Source organism: Anser anser, assembly GCF_964211835.1.
Source record: "Anser anser genome assembly, chromosome: 7".
Taxonomy (NCBI): Eukaryota; Metazoa; Chordata; class Aves; order Anseriformes; family Anatidae; genus Anser; species Anser anser.
In genome coordinates this window covers 15,829,317-15,852,000 of record NC_139727.1, presented here as the reverse complement: position 1 = coordinate 15,852,000, position 22,684 = coordinate 15,829,317, and the positions used below count along the sequence as shown (strand labels likewise).

Sequence of the window (22,684 nt, the reverse complement as noted above, 5' to 3'; positions counted from 1 at the left end):
TCAAAAAGTCAGCTAATGTGAGAAGTGTGGCATGGGTTCGCTTGGTTAGTTTTTGTTTGTTTTTAAATTGTCATCTCCTAAGAGTGGAGGTTATGTTGCAAAAGTAAAATGGGTGTTTTTTTATTTTGCTTTTGACATAGGAAAAATCACAAGCAACAGTTCCTCAAAACATGAGTAATTTATAACTTGGCCATGCCTATCTGTGACGTATAGATATGAAGGATATAAATAACAGTTAACCCTTAATAAAGGTTATTTATTTCTGTATCAAATCTAAAAGTCCATAGGCCTTTTGGAAAGTCCTCTTTTTTCTCATAAAAAAATGAAATCATTCTAGATTAAATGTGGTTCTATATAGTATTTGCAACTTGTTGATAATATTGTGTGATATTTGCCAGCTTTGTAAGCAGTTTTGACTCAAGTTAATGTTAATATACTGAGATAGAAAAAATCATTCAAATTTTAACAGGATGTAATTCAGCCTTTCTATCAAATACTGATGTAAAGAAGAGTGATGCATCATAAAACCTCATTTCTTTTGAAAACTAAAAAGAGCCTCTCTTCTTGCTTCCTGTATTCATTGGCTCCATTCAGCTGCGTGACATCTCCTTCCTAGTCTCTCTAAAGTACATGAACCTCCTTAATTCTTCATTATGTTTTTTTTTTTACTGAATTAATTAATTTGAAAATAAGACAACTTGTCATTAGATGTATTAGCAAAGAAGCAGTTTTGACTTAAGACTTTGCTAAATAGCTGTAATTAAAGTTAGAATATTTAAATTAGTTTCATATATACTTCAGTGGAAAGGATGCACTTGCTTTATGTTACCCTTTGGTGTGACTTTATATTTCATGCCATGACCTAGTAGCTTAATTCCTTCTCTGTTTTCTTATCCCAATAGAAATATTAAAAGCTTATCAGAGATCCAAATTGTGCAAGTTGCTTGTGGTTATTATCACTCACTTGCACTCTCAAAAGGTAAGCAAGATTCTTCTGAAGTTTTGTGTAGTTTCTTAGCTGGGGATTCTGAAGTTTTCAACATTTCACTTCACTGAAACTTGAATTTAAAAAATAAATTTACAAACAAAGGTAGTGTTGGTTATTCTGCTTTCTTTTTTCTTGTGCTTTTTTTTTTTTTAACAACATCTTGCTTTCAGGTAATTTCCTTTTTTAATTCATCATTGTTTCTCTCCTTGTTCCATCTCTTTCATCCTGCTAGCATACTACTTTGTCACTAGTCTTTTATTCTAGCCTGTAACTTCAAATTATTGAGGCTTGCAGGCAATGACTTCCTCATCTGCTTTTCTATTGCAAAGCCTCTATTTTGTTGGTAATTCTACAGTTAAAATAAAATGTCCCCTTATAACCCACATTTTGAAAGTTCTAAGCGTGTCCTCAAAACTTTTAGGGGGGCTCTGAGAATGTACTTATTTGGCCTCACTTGTTTGTGTAACAAATACAGCTCTCTGGAAATGAAGACAAATGTGAATTTAAACTTGCTTTGTGTTTGTTTTTACTGCAACAAAATAGAGTTGTGGCCAAAACTTGCTTTGAAAGTGGGTGCTGAACAAGGTGAATTTCCACCATGGAAACAGAGCATTAAGGGAAAAAAAAAATTAAACACAGAAAAAACAAGTAATGTCTGACAGTGTTTCTTAACAACCTGGGGTAGAATACAAACTACATAAACTTGGGTGATGTATTAATTGTATGCTGATTTTTTTAAAATAAAATTTATACCGATACGTGCCTTGATTGAGCACATAACTTTTTAAAGTAGGCTTGTATTGAGGGTTTTCTGTGCCATTCTGTATTTGCTGGCATCTTTGCCCCTTATAAACAAGTGAGATTCCTTTGTTTTCAGGATATGTAGACTGAGATATTAAAATAACGCTTTGCCTGAATTAAGAGCAGCAGTATAACGTGTTCAGTAACAGAATTGTACTTCTAAGTGTTGTGCTGCTCAAAGGTGCAAATTTAATAGGACTTTGTCATTTAAAAATCACTGTGTTTTAAATACTTTAAAGCTTTGCGTATAGCATTCCTGAAGAGTCCTATTACTAATTCATAGGTTTGCAGCTGCATGTTTCAGTTTGTCACGTTATTGTATTTTGCTTTTTTCTTCTGGTTTTGAGAGAACATGCAGAAATATTTACAGAGTATCAAGGTCAATCACAGTTATGGCCTTAAAATAGACCCACACAGGGAGGAAAATGATGTGAATTTCCATCATTTGACCAGCTTGAGTGGGGACCTTGTATTTTCAGTTCTGTGGGATATTGATCAGACAGATTAGTTCATCTGATTAGATTATAAATATGATTGGCATAGGATTTCTTTGGTGTTAAGAAGATTGTTTTTGCATTGAGGGATTTTTTTTGTAAATAAATACAGTTTGGACGACCTGTATCTCAGGAGATGGATCTCCTCGCTTTCTATCTTGATAAATGCTTGAATTGAAAAAGTGGAGATAGAAGGGACATAGGTAGCAATACTGTTTGAAACAAATTACATCAGCAAAAGCAAAGCATCTTTGTGATTAGCTGTTCACCTTAGGATAGTAAATACCTTGATAAAACATTGGTTGTTCATTAAAACATTTTATTTGGGAGGTAATATAAATAAATAGCTCTCTGAATTGTGAGTCTTCAAAATACATTTTTTTTTCTTTATAAGACATTAAATAGCTTTATAAACTTTGTGCTTCATCTGTCATATTTTTAATACAATATTTTAAAATCTAATTGTATGTGGAAAAATAAGTATGTTACCTTAAATGGGGCTTGTGTCTGGAAATGGGAAGTTTCTGCATGTCCATTATGCAACTTTGACAAGATCTCTGCATAAAAATAGGTACAGTAGTGGAACTCTCAATTGGAGAGCATTTTGCTTCGTAATAACCAAGCACAATTTATCTGGCATTGTTGAAACAGGCAAGTTAAGAGTAGAAAGTGATTTCAATATTTGGGTTGAACACCTGCAAATTACAGAATGCTTAGCTTCAAAAGTGAATGAGTCTGTTCAGTGATTTGTGTGCATTGTTAAATCCAAAAATATTTGAAGAGTAACTGTCTAACCTCACTTCTAGTTTCTCTTACAGTAAATAAACTTTATAGAATTAAATGATATTGATTGTACTTATTGTTATCTTTTTGAACAGGAAGTGAAGTGTTTTCCTGGGGACAAAATAAATATGGCCAGCTGGGCTTAGGTTATGAGTATAAAAAGCAAAACTCCCCACATGTGATTAAATCTCTGCTGGGAATCCCTTTTGCACAGATTGCAGCAGGAGGAGCTCATAGTTTTGTATTAACTCTTTCTGGAGCAATTTTTGGATGGGGACGAAACAAATTTGGGCAGCTGGGTCTTAATGATGACAATGGTAAGTAAAACTCCATGCTGAAGGTCTTGGTTTGTGAATCGAAAGATATCGGTATTCTTAGAAAAGGAGCAGACAAAACAAACCTTTGTTGAATATTTTCTGATAGTGCCAATGTCATGTGAGTTTATATAAGGAGGGCAGAGTTTCACCCCCAGCTATTTTGTAGTGAAAGTTTGGACAGCATTATGTTGAAATTCTAGCTGGCTTGACTTTTTTTCTTTCCCTGTTCTAGATTTTTCTGACTTAGGCTTTTTGAGTGGGATTGAATTAAGATACTATGCAGTAGCTACAGTTTGAATTGGCTTTTAGGTAGATTTAACTGCTGGGCAAAAACAGTGAAGTACTGAAACTATTTGATTGTCCTTAAAATATTTAAGATGTCTTCGTAGTTTATTCCCACTATACAGATACTGTCCTTTCTCAGGCCACTTCTGAAAATAGTTCATAATTTTCAGCTACTTCCAAAATTTCCTCCATTATAATGCCAATACTCAATAATAATAAAAAAAGTAGACAAAGGTTTGTTTCTTTGTTAGTTGTATTACATTACATATACGCCATCAGGGCACAGGGCTCCAAGATCGAAGTATATGATGCCAGATTCCCTCAATATACAGTTCATTATTCAAAAATCTACATCTGATTTCAGGAATTCATGCTTTATCACTGATTCCTTGTTCTCAACACCCTTTAAAATCAGAAAAAATACATTGCAGTTAAAATGTGTATCTGAATTCACGCTTTAAATCTGGGTGCAGTCATGTAACAAGAAAATTACACATTCTTTATCTGATGTTTTTCCCATGAAATTTGATTTAATGGGAATTTTTGGTTGCTTCTATATTCTCTTTGGAAAAGTGTATGGCCCCAATTTTGTATACAGCATCACTTTTCACTAAAATCCATTTTTTTTTCTGATGTCTGTATAGGGTCTTTTTCAGACAAGTGTACCTGACGAATTTTTAGGCATTAGCATTAACATTCAGGAAATACGGCGTTTGTGCAACTGGGTGACAAAGTTGATTTGTTGCCACACTAGAGGGAAGTTAGTTGTGCCTCCTAACCATTCAGTGTTCCATTCTGTTATACCTTTAATAATATTGAACTGTGACCAACTGATACTAATTTGTTGGAAAGCTTTACAGTTGTGAAGCTCATAAACACCTCAAAACATGTTACTTTTTTTCTTTTCTCATGGCCAATGGCAGGTACTAGTGAAACTGAGGCTCTTTGCTAAAAAGTACATTAGTATAGTAGTTCTTTGTTTTTCTGTAGTAGCTCTTTTGTCTAAAAGTAGTATAAACCCTGTCACAGCGATTGCATTCTGTTGACAATTGTAAAATGCTTGTTTGGTTGGAACCAAATAAGAATGAATAGGCAAGACTATTTGTTTTTGTTTTTTTGTTTTCAAAAAAAGCAATCTATTGCTGTATTAAACCTCTCAGACAGGTATGTTCCTACCCTGCTGAAGTCACTGAGAACTCAGAAGGTTGTTCATATTTGTTGTGGAGAAGATCATACTGCTGCCCTTACAAAGGTATAATATTTAAAGATATGTTTATACTTTGATTTTGAATGTTTTCAGGAGAAGATGCTACCTGATTAGGAAATAACAAACAAAATTCCACTTAAAATTTCTTCAAAGTTTATTGGAGGAAATTGAGGAAGACTGGAAGAATGGTTAAATATTTGGAAAAAAACTTACCAAATACAAGAAATCTTTCTGTAGTTTTAGATTTTTGTCAGATATAGTAAAGGTGAGCACACAAAATAAAGCATTTTTGATAAGACAGTGCATGTTACATTATTAAAATTGTGCAGGTATTGAAATTTATATTAGAATATACTAAAGAGATAGCTGTTTTCTGAGTGTAATGCCTCTAGCATTGTTTTTATCACTGATCAGGCCAAGTTAATTTCAAACTTAAATTACACGCCAGAAGGATTGGGGTGTGTGTGGTTGTTGGGAGGTACTGAATTGCAATTTGCTGCTTATGTCCTATTGGCGAACAGACAGAAGAGATTGAAGATTTACTAATCTACTAGAATTATATCGTGAGGTTCTATGGAAAGTTAGTCATTTATTTTAAGGCCATTTTTGGAAAAAAAGAAGCATATATTCTGTGTGAGTGTGACATTTTATATATATATATATATGTATATATGTAAGAATCAATCAAAGTAGTTGGAAAGTTTAAATGTGCCAAGTTGCTGTGTATATGTAACTGTCGGCTAAATGCATAATCTGCAGTCTCATGTTTGTTTAAGGTTTGGATGCTTTAAGGAGGAACATAGAATGTAATGCTAGAGCTCTTTCTTATACTCATGTTAGTGATGGATAGTGCTTTTCAAGCATCAAGTGATAAGTACCCTAATTTTGTTGTGGGTAAAATACACATCTTTTAAATGATTGACTCCTCTGCCTTCCTGTGTTCCGATACTTGAATTCAACCTCAACATTTAGGTATAAATCAGTAAGTATTAATGTTCGGATGTTTCATTTTGTTCATCACTCTTGATAAAATGTGTCAATTTATAAACAATGTTTTGAACTTGTAAATAGCAATAGACAAGTATTCTGACCAATTGAGATCTGGACGTGACTAAATATTCATTTATCTTCTGAGTCTGTATTCAGAACTTTGTTGTAGAAGGTGTTGGAATTTTTGAAGTAACTATTTTTCAGTTTTTTCTCTGAAGAAAAAAAATCTGTATTTACTCTCCTGAAGAATGTACGCTTTTTAATGTATGTTTGAATTTTTAAACTGCAACAAATGAAAGTTTTGAAGAGTCTGGTTTGTCTAAGTATGGCCATACCTTTGTTGCTTATACAACCTTAATTGTCTATAGTGGAAGGAGAAAACTGTTCACAAACAATTACTTGTCATAAAATATTCTCTTGCTTTGACTGGAAAAGACGTAGCAACTTTGCAGTCATGAAATGGATATTTATGTATTGTGTAAGGTTATGGAAATATAGAATGTAAAGAATTATATTCTGTATGTTTTCTGCTTTTTAATATAGGGAAGTTAACTTCAAACTTGCTTTGATGGACTCAATTAAGATATTGAATTTACTGTAAATTGTATGATTTTATGTTACCCATTTATATAGGTCCATTTTTCCCTTTCATGATAGGCCTTTCAGAACCAGGGGTCTTGATAAATCTTCTGTAGACAGTACTGTGTGTGAGTGAGCATTTTTCAATTCCTTCTCAAACTTGGAAAAACCTGTCACCGTTTGTTATCCTGATTCAGTGAATGAGGCTGTTGTTTTTTCTCAGTGGATGCTGCCATTTTAATGATGATTTCCAGCAGAGGTCCAGTCTGATGCAGAGTAGAAAGAAAGAGCTTTACAATTTCAAAGCATTTCAAAATGGAAAGTTTCAAAGTTGTTGTAAGGTAAGTTGTATAATTTATGAAAATGGTTCTGATTTAATATTCATTATTAAAGTTTTTGGTTAATTTATTGATAAATTAATCAAAAACACTTCTAAAAATGACTTGCCTTACAACAAGAGTGAATTTTTCTGGTTTGTCCTTTCAAATAATGAAGCTGGCTATTTCAGTCATACTCTGCATCATCTGTCTGAGGAGGGCAGCTTCCTGTTTGGTAATTGTTTTCAAATTTCTATTCAAGATTTAAAAGCCAAAGTATACTTTTTAACAGTAAGAATTTATGTACCATTAGAGTTCATCAAGAGAACTGAACAAGAGAAAAAAAAATGAGGATTAGTGTCTTGTAATAACACAAGTTAATGACAGGACTCCATTGTATGCTAGTATGGAAAGTGCAAGAATAAGGTTTAACATGAATAAGGTAATTCTTGATAGCTATGCCATGTTTTCATAACTGCAGTTACTTTGTGAGCCTTCTGCGTCTCAGGACCCTCTTGAACAAATTTTTCTGTGTTTTTCCCTGCAATTCCAAAATTATCAGACAAGGTAATTTATTAAGCCCCTGTTTCTGATAATTTTCTTGTTCCAAGATATACTATTATTTTAATCCACATAATTTGTTTGTTTAGGAAGGTGGGGTTTTTACATTTGGAGCTGGAGGCTATGGTCAGTTGGGTCATAACTCTACCAGCCATGAGATAAACCCAAGGAAAGTTTTTGAACTTATGGGAAGTGTTGTCACGCAAATCACTTGTGGCAGGTAAGGTCTATTCTGTGCTAGTGCTATGAATCTTATAAATTACTTGCTTTGTATAAAACTTCACATATATTCTAATATGAAGTGTATTTTTTCCTTAACCTTGGCGGTTAGGGAAGATGAGATAAATAAGGACTCTAAATACCTTTAGCTAGCGACATTACTGGGGTTTTAAAAACATTCAGTAGAAGAACTGAAGGATGTTACACTGAGAGTTCTGATTCTCTACACTGAAAATGTTAATAATATGGTGCTGTTTATTGCTGTCACTTCATCATTCCCTATTAAAGAATGAGGGTGTGTGGGGAGATACTCTCACTTCACTGAGGATAAATAAAATTTGGAAACATACATCATTTAAAAAAAATCTGTAAAACTGTACTGTACTTCAGTTCCTAATGTTGTTTGTTTGTTTATTTATTTTAATAATATATTATTAATAATAGCACCCAAGAAATTTGGAAAAATTATCAGTGCAGATGAAAATGTCCTTGTCCAAAGAACTGCATTCTAAGACAAAATGGGGGAGACAACATAATTTTTGAAGATATGGGCATATCTTGTTATTTGGGTTAAAAAACACATTATGTAGTCCTTTCTGCATTTTGGTTGACACTAATTGGACCTATTCCCTTTTATTAGTTTATGTGAACTCAATACTGGTTCTTCCCAGAAGGATGATAGGGGAGGGGACATCTGAAATTGAAATGAAGAAAAGGGGATGCAGCCAGTCTGGTAGAAACTGCAAATTTCGCAATGTCCAGAGATACGCGCTAAAGGTCAGACTGTGGATAGGCAGGGGTTCAAGGCAAAACCTGGCATCTCAATTTCCTGAATGTTTCCATGAAAACGGAATGTTGTGTATTGCACTGTCACTTGAAGTACTGCCATTGCCAATCAAGATGTGGAGTTTGTGATGAGACCTTTAACAGAGTTTTTAACAATTAACAAAATTCTTAGATTGCATAAAGCACGTTATGGTGCTTATGTTTTTGGTTTTTTTTTTCTTTTTTTTTTCCACTAGACAGCACACTACTGCATTTGTTCCTTCATCTGGAAGAATTTATTCTTTTGGACTTGGAGGTAATGGGCAATTAGGTACGGGAACAACCAGTAACAGGAAAAGTCCCTTCACAGTAAAAGGAAACTGGCTTCCTTACAGTACTCAGTGCCTGATACCCACAGGTAAGCAATACCTGGTGGATTCACTCTTTCTATTCCTGTTCCTTTTAAAGTGTTTCTTAGCTCTTGAGATTTCAACTGAACATGGAATATAATCACTTCCTTCCACGCAGTTTGTTTTCACTGTGCTCTAATTCACTGAAGTTCATTTCTGCTGTAAGAAATACTTGCAACAATTTCTTGCTTTGCGGTTGGGGTAGGTGCTTTGTTAGCACTGGAGCTAACACTTAAAGCTGTTAGTGTTTACCTCCGTTAAAGATAGTTTTAATTATTGCATTGCCAAGATCTGCCCAGAGCAAGGTTACATAATGAAGGAACCATTTCCTAATCGAGTATGTTGATTGCAGTGTCTTGAGTGTTTCTCAAATCCACATTTTCAGTTGACTTTTTTTTTTTTATTCTTATTGCAGATAGTGAGCAGTATTACTGTGTAAAGAGAATTTTCTCTGGTGGGGACCAAAGCTTTGCACACTACTTTTATCCACAGGTAATACATCAAATATACTTTAGAACCAAGCTGAATTTATTTTGTTCTGATGTGTTTTAAGAGATATTTCATATTGAAGATGCAGAAGTATGCTGTAAAATTTTAAACTGTGGAAGCACAAGACATTGCATCAATCAGCAATGACAAGACTTGGGTCCAGTCTATTGAGTGTCAGCTGTCAGTGAGCTAATGAAGCTTTTCACACAGGCTTTTTTCCTGAGTCATGAATGCATGCCCTTCTTTCCTTTTTAAAGAATCAGAGCGATTGAGGTTGGAAGGGACCTCTGGAGGTCATCTCGTCCAACCCCCCTGCTTAAGCAGGGCCACCCACAACAGGTTGCCCAGCACCATGTCCAGGTGGCTTTTGAATATCTCCAAGGAGGGAGAATTCACAACTGTTCTGGGCAGCCTGTGCCAGCACTCAAAAGCACCTTTTCCTTTGAAAAAGAAAAAGCCCAGAGCTCTTCTTCCCTGCCCAATAATGGTGAGGTGGGAGTGTGACGGAAAGGAAATGCTCTTGGACAGTGACATGGGAGGAAAGAACAAGGTGAAGATATATGTCTGGATTCACATAGAAGCTATTTCCAAATAATAGCCCAGCAGATTTTAGACCACAGGGATTAGTGAAGCAGGAATGAATTGAAAATGGGGGGTGAAAAAGTGATGACACAAAGGGAATCAGTAAAGGTTTAGGGGGAAACATGTTTGTTGCCAAGAAAAACTGGGGTCAGGCAACCCTGTGCTCCCACAGCTTATTCTGCTTGTGAAAAATTTTTTTTTTTCTATTTTCCCCCTCTTAATTCTGATTGAGTTTTGGTATCTATTTCTGTATTTAATAGAAGCTTGTTTAACAAGTGTACACTGGAAAAACTAACAGGTAGTGTAGGATCAAAACTTTTCTATTAAAATTCCACTCATGAAAAAAAATTACTGTGCAAATTTCATTATCAAAGTAGATTGTGACTGACTAATTGAGGTAAACTTAAGACTATGAATGCAGTTATTGTGGTTTGTTCTGTACAAAAAGTGTTAGCAATAGATGGACTTTGATGATGCATAAGCATCCTTTTTAGAACTCCTTAGTTTGCTAATTTGCATTCTTTCAAAGCTACGTGAGTACTGTACTCCTGGGACTTGGGTGTCCTTGCCAGCTAAGGGGTCTCAGCAGGCAAAAATCTGTTTTTTTTACAGTTAGTTTTTGGGCAGGTCTGTTCCCTGAATTGTTTCACTGTGATGCTTCTGCTGGACTCAAGGAAAATAGCAAGAGCATTTCTCGTTCTGATCCTCCCTTTCTGAGGATTGGGATCAGAAGTATTGATTTTTGGCAACAGCTAGTCATCGTTACACTGAGTCAGCTATGTTGTGAAGAGCATGTCCTCGGGAGAAATGTCGTCTTTTACTAGTTTAACCTTATTTTTGGTGCTGTTTGCCACCTCTTTTTGAATCAGTGCTCTTACTCATAAAGGTTTTCTTGCTTCTATTCCTGTTTTGTGTTAGAAATCTCACTGTAATTCATTCAGTTTGAGCAGCACATCAAAATGCAGCTTGTATGATAATGCAGTAAACATTCAGAGAAATGTGATTCATTCTCAGAAGAGTCTGATGGATATGGGGTGGGAAAGCAGCTGTCTGAAAAATTGAATGGGTCCTTTTCTGGATGCTCACAGCCTGGCGGTGAGCTTAGTGGCTGACAGTGACCAGAGAATAAACATGTTTGCTACTCTTGTCTAAAGCTTGTTTAGCGTTCATCTCCTAGAAAATTGCTTGTATGTTTAGGGTGTTTACCATGAATCTTGTGGTGTGAATTAACACACTAATCTGGATGGTTTTAGTTTATCATAGCTTACTTTGCTTTCATAGCAAGTGGGGAACTGCTAGAATATAGTAAATTGTTTCTTGGGCTTGTTTCAAATAATAGTCTGGGTAGGCAAATTGTTAATGAAGAGAAAAAGATCTTAGCCACAGGACTGTTTTTCTGGAAATTGGTTTAATGTGCCTGATTCATTGTTTTCTTTACAATTTAGAACATGGTGCCGCCAGATGATTTCAGGTATCCTGATGTTTTGAAGCAGATCTGGACTGTGAATGAAACATTTATTCAGAGATTGCTGACTTTCCCATCTGGAAGACTTCCTGTAGAGATCGCTAAGTAAGTATTGTAGAGGAAATAAGTTGTCTTCAGTAATTTTATATATGATTTGGGCGTGAATGTGGTTTTGTACATACATAGCAAGAGTAATCTTAATTACTGCTTTTATTACGTACAGAGCTTTTGTTGTGCTTTCATTGTCATGCTTGTCATGTAATTTATCTCCTTTGCTCTGTCTCATCTCTGTCACAGTTTAGGTCACTGCTCCATAAAAGATTAAGTATTTAGTTGCACTTTGAAAAATAATAGTGTGTGTAAAGGAATATGAGAATAACTCAGAATATTGCTGCTATCTTACTAAAGGAGGATGCAAAGAAATTAAAAACAAACTGCAAGTCTCTTGTTTTTAGCTGCCTTAAGCGTTGAGTCTTGAAAGGAGGTTTTACGGGATGTTGTTTGGTCATATTCAAGTTAGAGTTAGGTCTTATGTACTATGTTACTTATGAAGGATTAAATACATTAATTTTATAGAAGATGCTAATTTGTAAAAAGAAGTGTAACTTCTTCTTTCATGTGAACAATTTCAGTGAAATTGATGGAACATTCTCCTCAGCTGGGTGCCTCAATGGGAGCTTTTTGGCTTTGAGGTAGGTGGTCAGGCTTTTAAACAAGTATTCCTGTGAACAGAAGAATTAATGGTGGCTATCTTCCTAGTGTCTCTTGTTTCAACTATGACACCTTCCCACCATTTTCCCTTCTTAGTAGTACTCTGATGCTTTCAGTTTAACGTTATAGCTCCTTTGCTACATGTAGTTTGTCAGCTGGCCTAAGTGCAGTATGTCTTCTGCCAGTTCTTAGAAGTGTGTGCCACCTGGCTGCTGCCATTTAAGCCAGCAAAAATAATTACTTAGCAGCCACAAGTTGTATATAATTCAAGGAGAATATATTGTACAAGCTGGTTTAGATCTCGGTGATTGCCAAGATCTAAAGCATGACTGCCTTGCAGTTAGAGAAGACTTTTTTTCAGTTGCTTCAAATGTTGTGTAAGAGTGATACTGTGATCACTAACATTTTAATTCCCTGTTAAATAGGGTTAAAAATTCAAGGTGGAAAATTTGTAGAGTCCTAAGAATACAGGATTCAGTCTTTCTCTGATTTTTTTTTTTCTTGCTGTAGCAATGATGATCATTACAAAACCAGCAGTAGATTCTCAGGGGTTGATATGAATGCTGCTAGACTACTGTTTCACAAACTTATACAGCCTGACCACGCTCATATATCACAACAGGTTTGTGCTGCATATTTTCATTTTGTTTGGGATCACCTTACTTTGTAGCTATAGAGAAATACTTTTGGTATGCTTGCTCCAATCCTTTTAATATCTTTCTTTAGTCGATAACATATCAACTACAAATAGGTAAAACTGTAGTGCTGTGCCAGAATGTAACACACCAGGATATTGTATGTCTTTAAATTTCAAAAACAAGACAGTATATTAAATAATACAACACAGGTTAAAGTCTTGATTGTTCTCTAATTTACTTTTGATCTAGGTGTGGGATTTTGTTTAAATGCCCAATTGCATTAAAACAAACTGCATTTTATTATGCATTGCAGGTGGCAGCTAGTTTGGAAAAGAACCTTATTCCAAAACTGAGCAGCTCCTTACCAGATGTTGAAGCTTTAAGGCTGTATCTCACTCTACCAGAGTGCCCACTGATGAGCGATGCAAACAATTTCACAACTTTAGCTATTCCCTTTGGAACAGCTATTCTGAACCTAGAAAAAGCTCCTCTGAAAGTTCTTGGTAAGAAAATGAATTTTTTACTATTCAACTTAAGGATCTACAAACGAAGATGTATAGAAATTCCATCAGTGATGACGTGGTCTCAACAACACCTGCTTGTGTATTTGCAGTTCTGTAGAACTCCTCAATGAGAAAGTTAAGGGTTAATGTTGCTTGCTATGTAAGAAAACACCTATCCTGTTGCTTCTGAGTGAGCTAGCCGGCCATCCATATATATTCATCTGGTTTTGTAATCGTTGGACTCGTTCCATTTGGGAGGAATTATACTACATACATGAGAGCATTTGATACGTGTCTTTGCACTTTAAAGTGAAAATTGTGTGGTCAGACAACTAACAAGCACTAAGTAATTTACAGGAGTGCTACAGAGCAGATATTAAATTGTCATTGTTTTGACTGTAGTACCTGTTGTGTTTTTTTTTTCGAGATCCATGTTATTTCACTGATGCTAAGATGCATTCTTGAAATATGCAGATTAGAATAGTGTTTATTTTTAATTTCCTTGCACTTTTTTATTTTGACTCCTGTCACCAAGGATTCAGCTTGAGGAGTTGAGATACCAGAACATTTCCTTTGTACTTAGTATCTTTTTAAAAAGGGTACTTTCTTTTCATTGGGGTGGTGTGTTTTTGATTTTTTTTCCCCTTTACTTATAGCCCACCTCTTAAACTTGGCAGTAGTTTTCGGTGAGTGTAAAGCGTGCAGTCAGTAAAAAGCTTGCCTGCTATAAAGAAAAGCAAACTGATAATTTCTTTGGACTGCAGGTCCTTTTTTGTGTTGCTTCACTACAAGAAGTGTTTCCACTGTTCTTGTTAGGACTCTGTGCTTAAGGTTTCAAGGTTTGAGCCACCTGTGTCATGTCAGAAGTAACTTCATGATACTATTGTGTACTTTGGATAAACAGACTTAATTTAAAGAGTTGGTGTGTAACAGTAGGAGCATAGAAATAGAAGGTTTTTTTACAAAGAGCAGTTTATTGTTCAAAAGTTTGCACCACTCTTTTAAACATTTTTTTTTGAAAGAAGCTTTCCCTTTGAAAGCAGTGGCCGTTCTACATTACTTTTCCCCACCTCAAAATACCTTTTCATACACTTTGCTTAGTTGTCTTCTGCTCTCTAATTTGTTGTATGTCTTTTTTTTTTTTTTTTTTACTCTCCAGAGCTTCCCCATTTCAGTAATGCTTACACATGGTCAGCTGCTAATGCCCCTTTTGTGCTGTTTTAAATCCCGGAATGGGGTGGGAGAGGGGAGTAACACTGTAGAATAATACACCAGAACCATTTCAAAGTTGAAAGTCTGTTGCTTCCCCAAGTCTTATTGTATAGAGAACTGAATTTGTATAGAAGTGTCAATATTTTGTTGTTCTTTCTCTACCCACCTGTCTTTAGTTTTTGGTAACTGACAAGTGTGCTTTCTAATGAAACATGTTTTTTAATTAAGAGTAGCGTAACATACTGTTGTAGTGGCAAGTACTACATTTATGTGTTCACCGTTTGTTGACAGAAAATTGGTGGTCTGTACTTGAACCTCCATTATTCCTCAAGATAGTGGAACTCTACAAGGATGTTGTGGTCCACCTCTTGAAGTTGTATAAGATTGGCATTCCTCCATCTGAAAGAAGAATATTTACCAATTTTCTACACACAGCTTTCAGAGTTCTGGAAATATTGCATAGAGTATGTTTACATCAATTTTAACCAATTATTTTGTTTGTTTCTGTCAGCATCTGTGCTGTGTAGTTGTTGAAAGAAGTTAAATAACTAAAGAGTTTTCAATATTTAGACTTACATCTGCAGAAATATTTGTAGTTGTTCCATTTAGACGTATGAAGCATTGGAATTCTGGATTCCAATCTGACATGGTGATGGAATTATCACAGACTGACCCAGTCAATTGCACCTGTGAGGGTATGTTGGAAAGAATTGCCTCTTAAGTTTGAAATGATAGCAAATAAGGTCACAGTTGGAAGGTAAGAGCAAGTTACATTTTGAGCAAAATCTGAACAGTTTTGCCAGGACAAACTTTTTCTTCTCTGATTTGTTTATTCAGTGTGCTAGTATGTTAACTTAATTCATAAAACTTAGTAAATTTACAAGCCTTGAATAAAAATAGCCCAAATCGTTCAGAGTGCACATCAGAAGCCTGAGAAGCTGTAATATCTGTCTGCTGCTGCTGTAATTTCCCCTCTCACCCTCTTTTTTTTTTTTCTTTCCATTGTAATTTATTCTGGTCATATGGCATTTTGTAATTCCATCCTTAAAGAGCTTTGAAGGCACTCCTTAAGGTGCTAATCAAGTACTGTATTCACACAATCTAGTGCAATGGGGACAAGTGTCTAAATTGGACATTTGTGTGCTATATGTACACCTCCCATTCCCCAAGGAAAACAGAAAGGATGTCGGCTTTGGAAGCTGGAATTCTTAGGCTTTGGTTTGCTGTGCTTTTATTTCATTTGTTCTTTATGAACACTGTCAAATTAAGGCTGGGAAATAAGGCTGTTCAGTACCCATCCTGTTTTGGAAGCACAAAATGTCCATTAGAGATTCCCATTTGGAAAGCTGTTGGTGTGTAAGAAAAGACTATTTTGCTGCCTTCAGAATTTCTGTCACTGCTCAGGGTTGCCATAGCTGTAAATCTTAACAGTTGAAGTTGATCTTAAAATATTTAAACCTTGTGGGTAAATGTAGAGTTATAATCTGGCTCTCCTCTTCTAAATTCCCATTTTTTGGAAACCCAGCTTTGACTAATAAGTACTTACATTGTAGAAATAATTACATTTATAAACAGTTGGACAACAGGGTAGGTATACTGATATGTTCTTAATAATTACCCGGTATGGGCCAAAGTAAGAATGGAAAAAATGGGGATACGTATCTAGGATATTCCACAGATTTAATATCCGTTTTTGTTCGTTTGTTTAGTGTTTTTTGGGGGAAGGATTGGGTTCTTTGGTGGTAGGGGTGTTGGAGTAAAGCAAGTTAAGATTGTCAGTTTTTAAAGAGAGAATTTGTAATCCTTCTGTTCTGGCAGTTAATGATGCTTGTCAGTCATTGAGAAAAGAAGCGTGTGTTAAGAAAGCAAATTTACTGAATCCTCTTGGAAGCCCTGGGTTTAAAATTACACTATAGAGACAAGCCTTTAAAAAATGTTTGTTTCCCATGTCATTCTCTTATTTTTCTAAGCTTAATGTTTTTAAATAGAAATTGTTCTCTGGTCACAGGTAACAGAAATACCATTCATATTGTAATTGAGAACGAAGTTTTTCATTGTAGTTTGTAAATCCTGTACATAAGAAAATACTGTTCCTGTGAAATCACGTGATGTTTCAAAGTGGCAGCACTGTATCGTGCACTATTGCATGATTGATTAATCTTATTTTTTTGCAGCTTAAATAGGATTGTGAATAATCCATGTTTCCATATCTTTAACATTGTTTTTTTATGCTTGTAGGCACTGTTGTTTTTCTAGTACTTCTTAGTAGGTGGGTGTCTGTGGCTGACATAACAAATGCTTGAAAACTACAGAAAAAATCCTCTTAAACTGTTATGCAAAGTGATAAAAATAGATTTTTCTTCTTTAGGTAAATGAAAGAGGGCAAGTTATACAGTATGACAGATTTTATATACATGAGATACAAGACTTGATAGATATCAGAAATGACTACGTCAACTGGGTCCAGCAGCAGATGTTTGGAATGGTAAGAGTTTGGATCCCTCCTTCCCCCCCATACTTGCTTTTGGTTGTCTCTGTAGAGAAGCCTGTAGATATTCTAAATAGGGGCACTTTCTTTTCGTACAAGTATCTGCACAGATCTCTGATACTGACCAGACTCAGCTTTTGTCAGGTGCTAGCTAAAGAAGAATTGTTAAATAGGTGTGTTTCTTGTAGGGTATCATTTTTAGGACTGACACTGTCTAACGTTTTAATTAGAATGCTATCAGTTGAGATTTGCCACATTGGAAAAGTTAGAGAAGTGCTAACTCTTGACAGGAAAACATCCAGAATAACCTGAATTACTATGCAAGCTAGGTTTAGTCAATGTTGTCAATAGAGAAAGCTGAAAGTGTCATGGAAAACTAAGTTTAGAAATGAAGTAGGGAGTTAAAGGGGACAGATAACCAATGTAATTTTCTACTTTGAGTGTAGTGACAAGAAGTAAATTAATTCTCGGATCTGTAAACTGAGGAGTGGTAAGTGGGAATAAATGACTGTGCACAGAACTAGTGAGTTGGATAAGGTTTTGTCACACAGTTCTTTGACTTAAGCTTTGAGAGAATAGAGTAGGTTTTTATGCTTGCTTTAGCCACCTAAATTTAATTCTGCAGCAGTACCTAGAAATTCCTGAACAGGGGAGACCTACTTTTGTTGTGTGTTTTATGAATACTAAGCAAAAGATAGCCTGTCTACTAAAGGATAAAAAAATGTGAAATAAAATAGCAAGAGCAGGGAGATGGGGGAGTGTAAAGAAATAGTGAGATGATAGTGGTAGTCATGACAGACTATGTTTCAGCCAAACATCTCTGAAAAAGTATTCCGTGCTTGATGTAGGCTGATGTTGGTAGCTGACAGGGGCAGCATACTAAATGAGATGGAGAAGGTGGGGAAAAACAAGGCCTTGGAAGAAGAGACAGGTTGTGTACTTGGAACAGAGAAGGATACGGCAGTGAAGGATGTAAAAGTGTTGGAATTAGAAAGATGATGACCTTTGCAACTATGCTTTAAATGGATATAAACAAACCAGAATTGAGTTTGGCATGATCAGACAAGAAAATTCTGAGATAAGGGAAAATTGATTAGTGTCTGAAGTCTTAAGCTGCATTTGTTAAATTGGAAAATTAAGCAGTAGCTTGATATTAGTAAGAAAATAATACTGAATTTCCCTTTAATCATCTTTATTCTGTCATGCATTTATACATCTTTCAGTTTAGCAGAGAAAAAAGACTTTGGTTTATTATAAGGCTGAAAAAAATCATGGCCTTAGTCTTATCACCTGCATAAGTGGTTTTGATGGCTTTTTCTTGCCTTTGTATCCAGCAGTTTGTGCTCTTGCTTGTAAAGTAGTAAGAATCTCTAGTTGCCTATGTTAACACTAATATTAATCAAAATTTCTTGTGCTAGTGTCATTTTTTATTGTCATAACTTGAGGCAAAGGTGTTTGTTCGGTTGCTTAATTAAAATGTGGAGAGGGAAATAAATACAAAAGAAATGAAAAATTCAGAAAAGTTTTAGAAATTCAGAAGAAAAAAATTCTAAGCTTTCAACAACAGAAGAATAGGGGAAAAACTGAAGTTACTAAATACAAATGCTCCTTAGAAGAGTTAAGTGGGAAAAAATAATTAGGAGTAAATGATGGTATATGCAGTAGGAGTACAAAATAGTATAAATCTGTCTGTGAGAAATGGGCTACTGAAATCTGGTGTTTCTTTTAGGAATTAGGGATGTGGAGAGAAAGCAGATTTTACAGATTATGATATTTTGGTCATCGCTTTCTGAACCATAGTTGTCTACATATTGGACTCCTAAGTCTCATATGTTTAGTCACAAATCACATTTAAAATTTATTAGTTTATCATTAGCTTTTATTCTTTTTTTTTTTCTTTCAGCAGCAGAGGATAAGGGTAACAGTACCATAGAGATAACTTAGTTTCTTAGCAGAGTTTATCTAGCTTGTTCTGGAAGTCTCTACACAGACCTAGCAATATGTATTGGTCTGTCCCTAATTTCAAATCTCAGTTCTTTTCTCATACGCAGTATCGTAGATCCAAATGATTCTTGAGATTTAATGACTAACTGTTTTTTTGTCTTTAAACTTTTGCTCAGTAAAAATACTTTGAATTTAATGTGATATGCTTCAGTCATTTGAGAGTGAAAATGCATATGTGAAAGCAAATGTCATTTTCAACATATGGAAATAAACATTTTAAAATGTTAACTTTTGTATCCAACAATACAAGAATACTTGATAGTCTAATGCTCCCCTTTTAAAGACACATAGGATGTTAAAAGGCATTGTTGTATTTGGTGGATTAATTAAAATATTTATGGTGGTTATTTATTTTTTCAGTAAATACGTTTTTTGTGGGGGGAAGCTGTAGCTAAATATTCTGAATTTTACATCTAAGATGAATAATTAATGCAGACACTAATGCTGCTTTTTCATCTTAATTGTTGCTACCTTTGTGCAAATGCTGTCATAGGATGTCAACCATGGATTATCTGAGGTAAGACTGGTTGCAATCTGATTTCTTTTCCAGAATGTAAGGAAATCAGAAATAAGAGTGTGAAGGATTGTGAGATGTGTTCTATTGGAAGTAAAGCCTTATATTGGCATGGATGTAATCTGAAAAGGTTTTTATGGGGCAAAAGTATGTAATTCTTTGTATAGTAAATTCAGAGCAGAGGTTGAAAGCAAGGACTTGTTTGATGATAACATACTAGCTGTAATAAAAGGTGTGAAATTAAAATGTACTAAGTGGGGGTGGGCTTTCTGCTGAAATGCTAAGCAGTTGAACATCTACTTTCCTGAGATATTTTCGGACCTGCATTGACAATGAATAAAGATTTCTTTCTCTTTTCAGTAAAATAGATATATTAAATATTGTTGTAATGACTTTAACCATTATAGTATTTTTTTTAATAAGCAGAGTCATGACATGGTTATTCTCATTCTAGCTCACAGATATTCCTGTTACGATTTGCACATACCCATTTGTTTTTGATGCCCAGGCAAAGACAACTCTCCTGCAAACAGATGCAATCATACAGATGCAGGTGAGAGTCTGTTTTTAAAGATCTGATTTATTTTGGATTTAGCTTAGGGTGCTTTGGAGAGGTTTTTTTTTTTGTTTTTTTTTGGGGGGTGGTGGTGGTGGTGTGTTTTTTCCATAACACTATCTCTTCTCCATGAAAATGAGTGATCTGTTTTTTTTTCCAGATTTGTATTAAACACCTTAGTCTTCATTTGCCTGTTAGAGGAATAGAGGAAGTTCAGGTGTTTTGTTTGAAGGGGGGAGGAGGGGGTAAAGGAAACACATTCCCTGAGATTAAAGGAATATGAAGATAATTTGGGAGGATTCAGTAGCTGTCTGCATTCAGGTCTTCTGACTTTTTTAAGATAAGTGATGGACGTTAATGTTGACAGCAATCTAGAGTTACTTAATGATCTTTATACTGTGGGTTTTTTTGTTTGTTTGTTTTCCAGATGGCTGTTGATCAAGCTCACAGGCAGAATTTGTCTTCTCTGTTTCTGCCAGTATTTGAGTCTGTCAACCCATGCCTGATATTAATGGTGCGGAGAGACAATATTGTAGGAGATGCAGTGGAAGTCCTAAGGAAAACAAAGAATGTGGACTACAAGAAGCCACTCAAGGTATTACCAGTACACTCTGGTCTAAGTGTCTTTTACTGACATGTGAGTAATTGAGAATATATTTTGGACAAATGTTTTGCTTCCTGTTTTTAATTCTGTGCTAATTGAAGTGTGTGTTCCAGGTTATTTTTGTAGGGGAAGAAGCTGTTGATGCTGGAGGTGTTCGCAAAGAATTTTTTTTGCTCATAATGAGGGAGTTGCTAGATCCCAAATATGGGATGTTCAGGTACTACGAAGAGTCCAGGCTGATTTGGTTCTCTGATAAGGTAGGGTGCAGTTGACAGTTTGTGATAATTTTATTTCAATAGGAGAAGCTGAATAAAGTAGTCTAGAAATATGTTTATTTTTGTCATTGTTAGATCAAAACTTTCCCCTCCCTTTTTTTCCCTCATTCCTTGCTCCTTACCACTTGTGCCCAGTCCAGGTGACTTCAGTGGGAAGTGCCAGCGAAAGTAAACCGATTCCAAGAGCAGAATTGGAGTGGCAGAGAAAAATGATGTGGCATGTTGAATATGTCTTTCTGTGTTCATTTGCATTTATGGGTCCGTTTTATATGTAGTCACCTGGTCATACTTGCTGGAGATTTTTGATTGTTGACATTTCAGTCCTTTTTCAGAGGAAGATACTGACTAGAGTGTCAGTGATTCCTGAACACTAAATGTTTCCACAGTTGTGTTTTAAGCCTTAGCTGTTAAGTCCAAGGGAGTCAACAGTGAGCTCCTCACCTCTCCATCTACTGCACCCCTCTTCAAAACACAAATTAAAATACAAGGACTGAATAGTGTAATAGCAAGTCACTGACAGAAACAGAATCTTTTTTGCAGTAGTTTCAGAAGCAGGCATCACTTACAGTACAAAATATATCATCTCTCTGCTTTTTTTTGTATGTATATACTGCATGCATGCTTTTTTCTGCACTCTAAATGATTTAAATAACTTAGTTTAACCTATCTTGTCTGTTTTCTGTTCTTAGACCTTTGAAGACAGTGACTTGTTTCATTTGATTGGCGTTGTCTGTGGTCTAGCAATATATAATTTTACTATTGTAGACCTTCACTTCCCATTGGCTTTGTACAAAAAGCTATTGAATAAGAAGCCATCCCTAGATGACTTAAAAGAATTGATGCCAGATGTTGGCAGGTAAGCAAGAAAAAAAAAGAATGAAACTAGGAATTAAGTTTTAATTCAAGACTTGCCTTTGAGAATTTCAAGAAAACACCTGGTATTCACACTAACAGAATGAACAGCTCAGAGTAGCTTGCTGCCATTGTGCCATTTCAGACAGGATACATGCTATTGTTAAACACCTGCTTCTAAATGTTTGATTTTGGTACTCATGTCTTCTGTGTTTTTATCATGCTACGAGACTTTTAGGGGAACAAAATGTTTGCAACTCAAAAAATTTGAATTTCTGGTGTTAATTTTATAAACTAAGCTTGAACATAGTTATAGTTCCAGACAACTTACTTAGTCCAGGGAGGAAATGTTTTTATTTCAGAAACAGATATATGCTAAATATCTGTCCTTGAGAGGGGATTTGTATCGAATTAACAGGTAGGAGTTTCAAATGGGGTGGTGGAGTGGGTGTTTGCCTCGGTGTTGTGAATGAGAAAAGTTTGCATAGGTTCGAGGAGAAATTGAACAAGTTAATGGAAAAGCTCATCAGTGGTTGTTAAGGACTTCTCACCTCTGGCTTGGGAATCCTTTAGCTAGAGACCAGGATACGAATCTTCTCTCTCACACGTGGATATAACCAAAAGGAAATAGTAGTACAAGTAATTGAGAAACCATTGCTTGTCTTTAAAGCTTTGCTTACCATACTTTTAAAAGTAACGTTGTATGGCTTGAGATTTCCCAGTGCTGTGCTATAGGATGCAGATCAGTGACTTAATAGCTGGAATATACCATTAGAAATAATTAAAGATTTTTCTTGAATTATCAAAGCATATTGAATACTTTGGGAAGATAAATTTATCTTCTTTTCCACTGGTACAAGTACTTTGTAAATTATTTTGTAGGGGAATGCAGCAGTTGCTGGACTACCCAGAGGACGACATAGAGGAAGCATTTTGTCTTAACTTTACTGTAAGTTTTACATGATGTTGGAGTCTTTTTTATTTTAATTAAGCTTCTACTGTCTGTTACAACTGCCTCTGATGAACTGCCTGAGCAAAAGCATTGGCTGCTGGTTCCCATGAGTTGTAGCACTCT

General features: G+C 35.3%; 1 protein-coding gene across 5 annotated transcripts in view; it reads left to right on the top strand.

Annotated features, from left to right (window-relative positions):
* The window catches only part of HERC4 (HECT and RLD domain containing E3 ubiquitin protein ligase 4), a 33,966-nt gene that overhangs the window by 5,652 nt on the left and 5,630 nt on the right, over positions 1-22,684 (top strand). For 4 of the 5 annotated variants that reach the window (XM_083845435.1, XM_083845433.1, XM_083845436.1 and 1 more), the window contains exons 5-22: positions 903-979; positions 3,162-3,383; positions 4,829-4,920; positions 7,412-7,542; positions 8,564-8,724; positions 9,132-9,208; positions 11,233-11,357; positions 11,885-11,944; positions 12,474-12,585; positions 12,915-13,104; positions 14,608-14,780; positions 16,685-16,801; positions 19,302-19,325; positions 19,777-19,875; positions 20,306-20,473; positions 20,596-20,739; positions 21,447-21,613; positions 22,492-22,558. In XM_083845435.1, coding sequence (XP_083701561.1) covers positions 903-979; positions 3,162-3,383; positions 4,829-4,920; positions 7,412-7,542; positions 8,564-8,724; positions 9,132-9,208; positions 11,233-11,357; positions 11,885-11,944; positions 12,474-12,585; positions 12,915-13,104; positions 14,608-14,780; positions 16,685-16,801; positions 19,302-19,325; positions 19,777-19,875; positions 20,306-20,473; positions 20,596-20,739; positions 21,447-21,613; positions 22,492-22,558 — 2,206 coding nt within the window. The remainder of the gene's footprint in view (positions 1-902; positions 980-3,161; positions 3,384-4,828; positions 4,921-7,411; positions 7,543-8,563; positions 8,725-9,131; positions 9,209-11,232; positions 11,358-11,884; positions 11,945-12,473; positions 12,586-12,914; positions 13,105-14,607; positions 14,781-16,684; positions 16,802-19,301; positions 19,326-19,776; positions 19,876-20,305; positions 20,474-20,595; positions 20,740-21,446; positions 21,614-22,491; positions 22,559-22,684) is intronic. The other variant, XM_083845437.1, reaches the window with a different exon arrangement.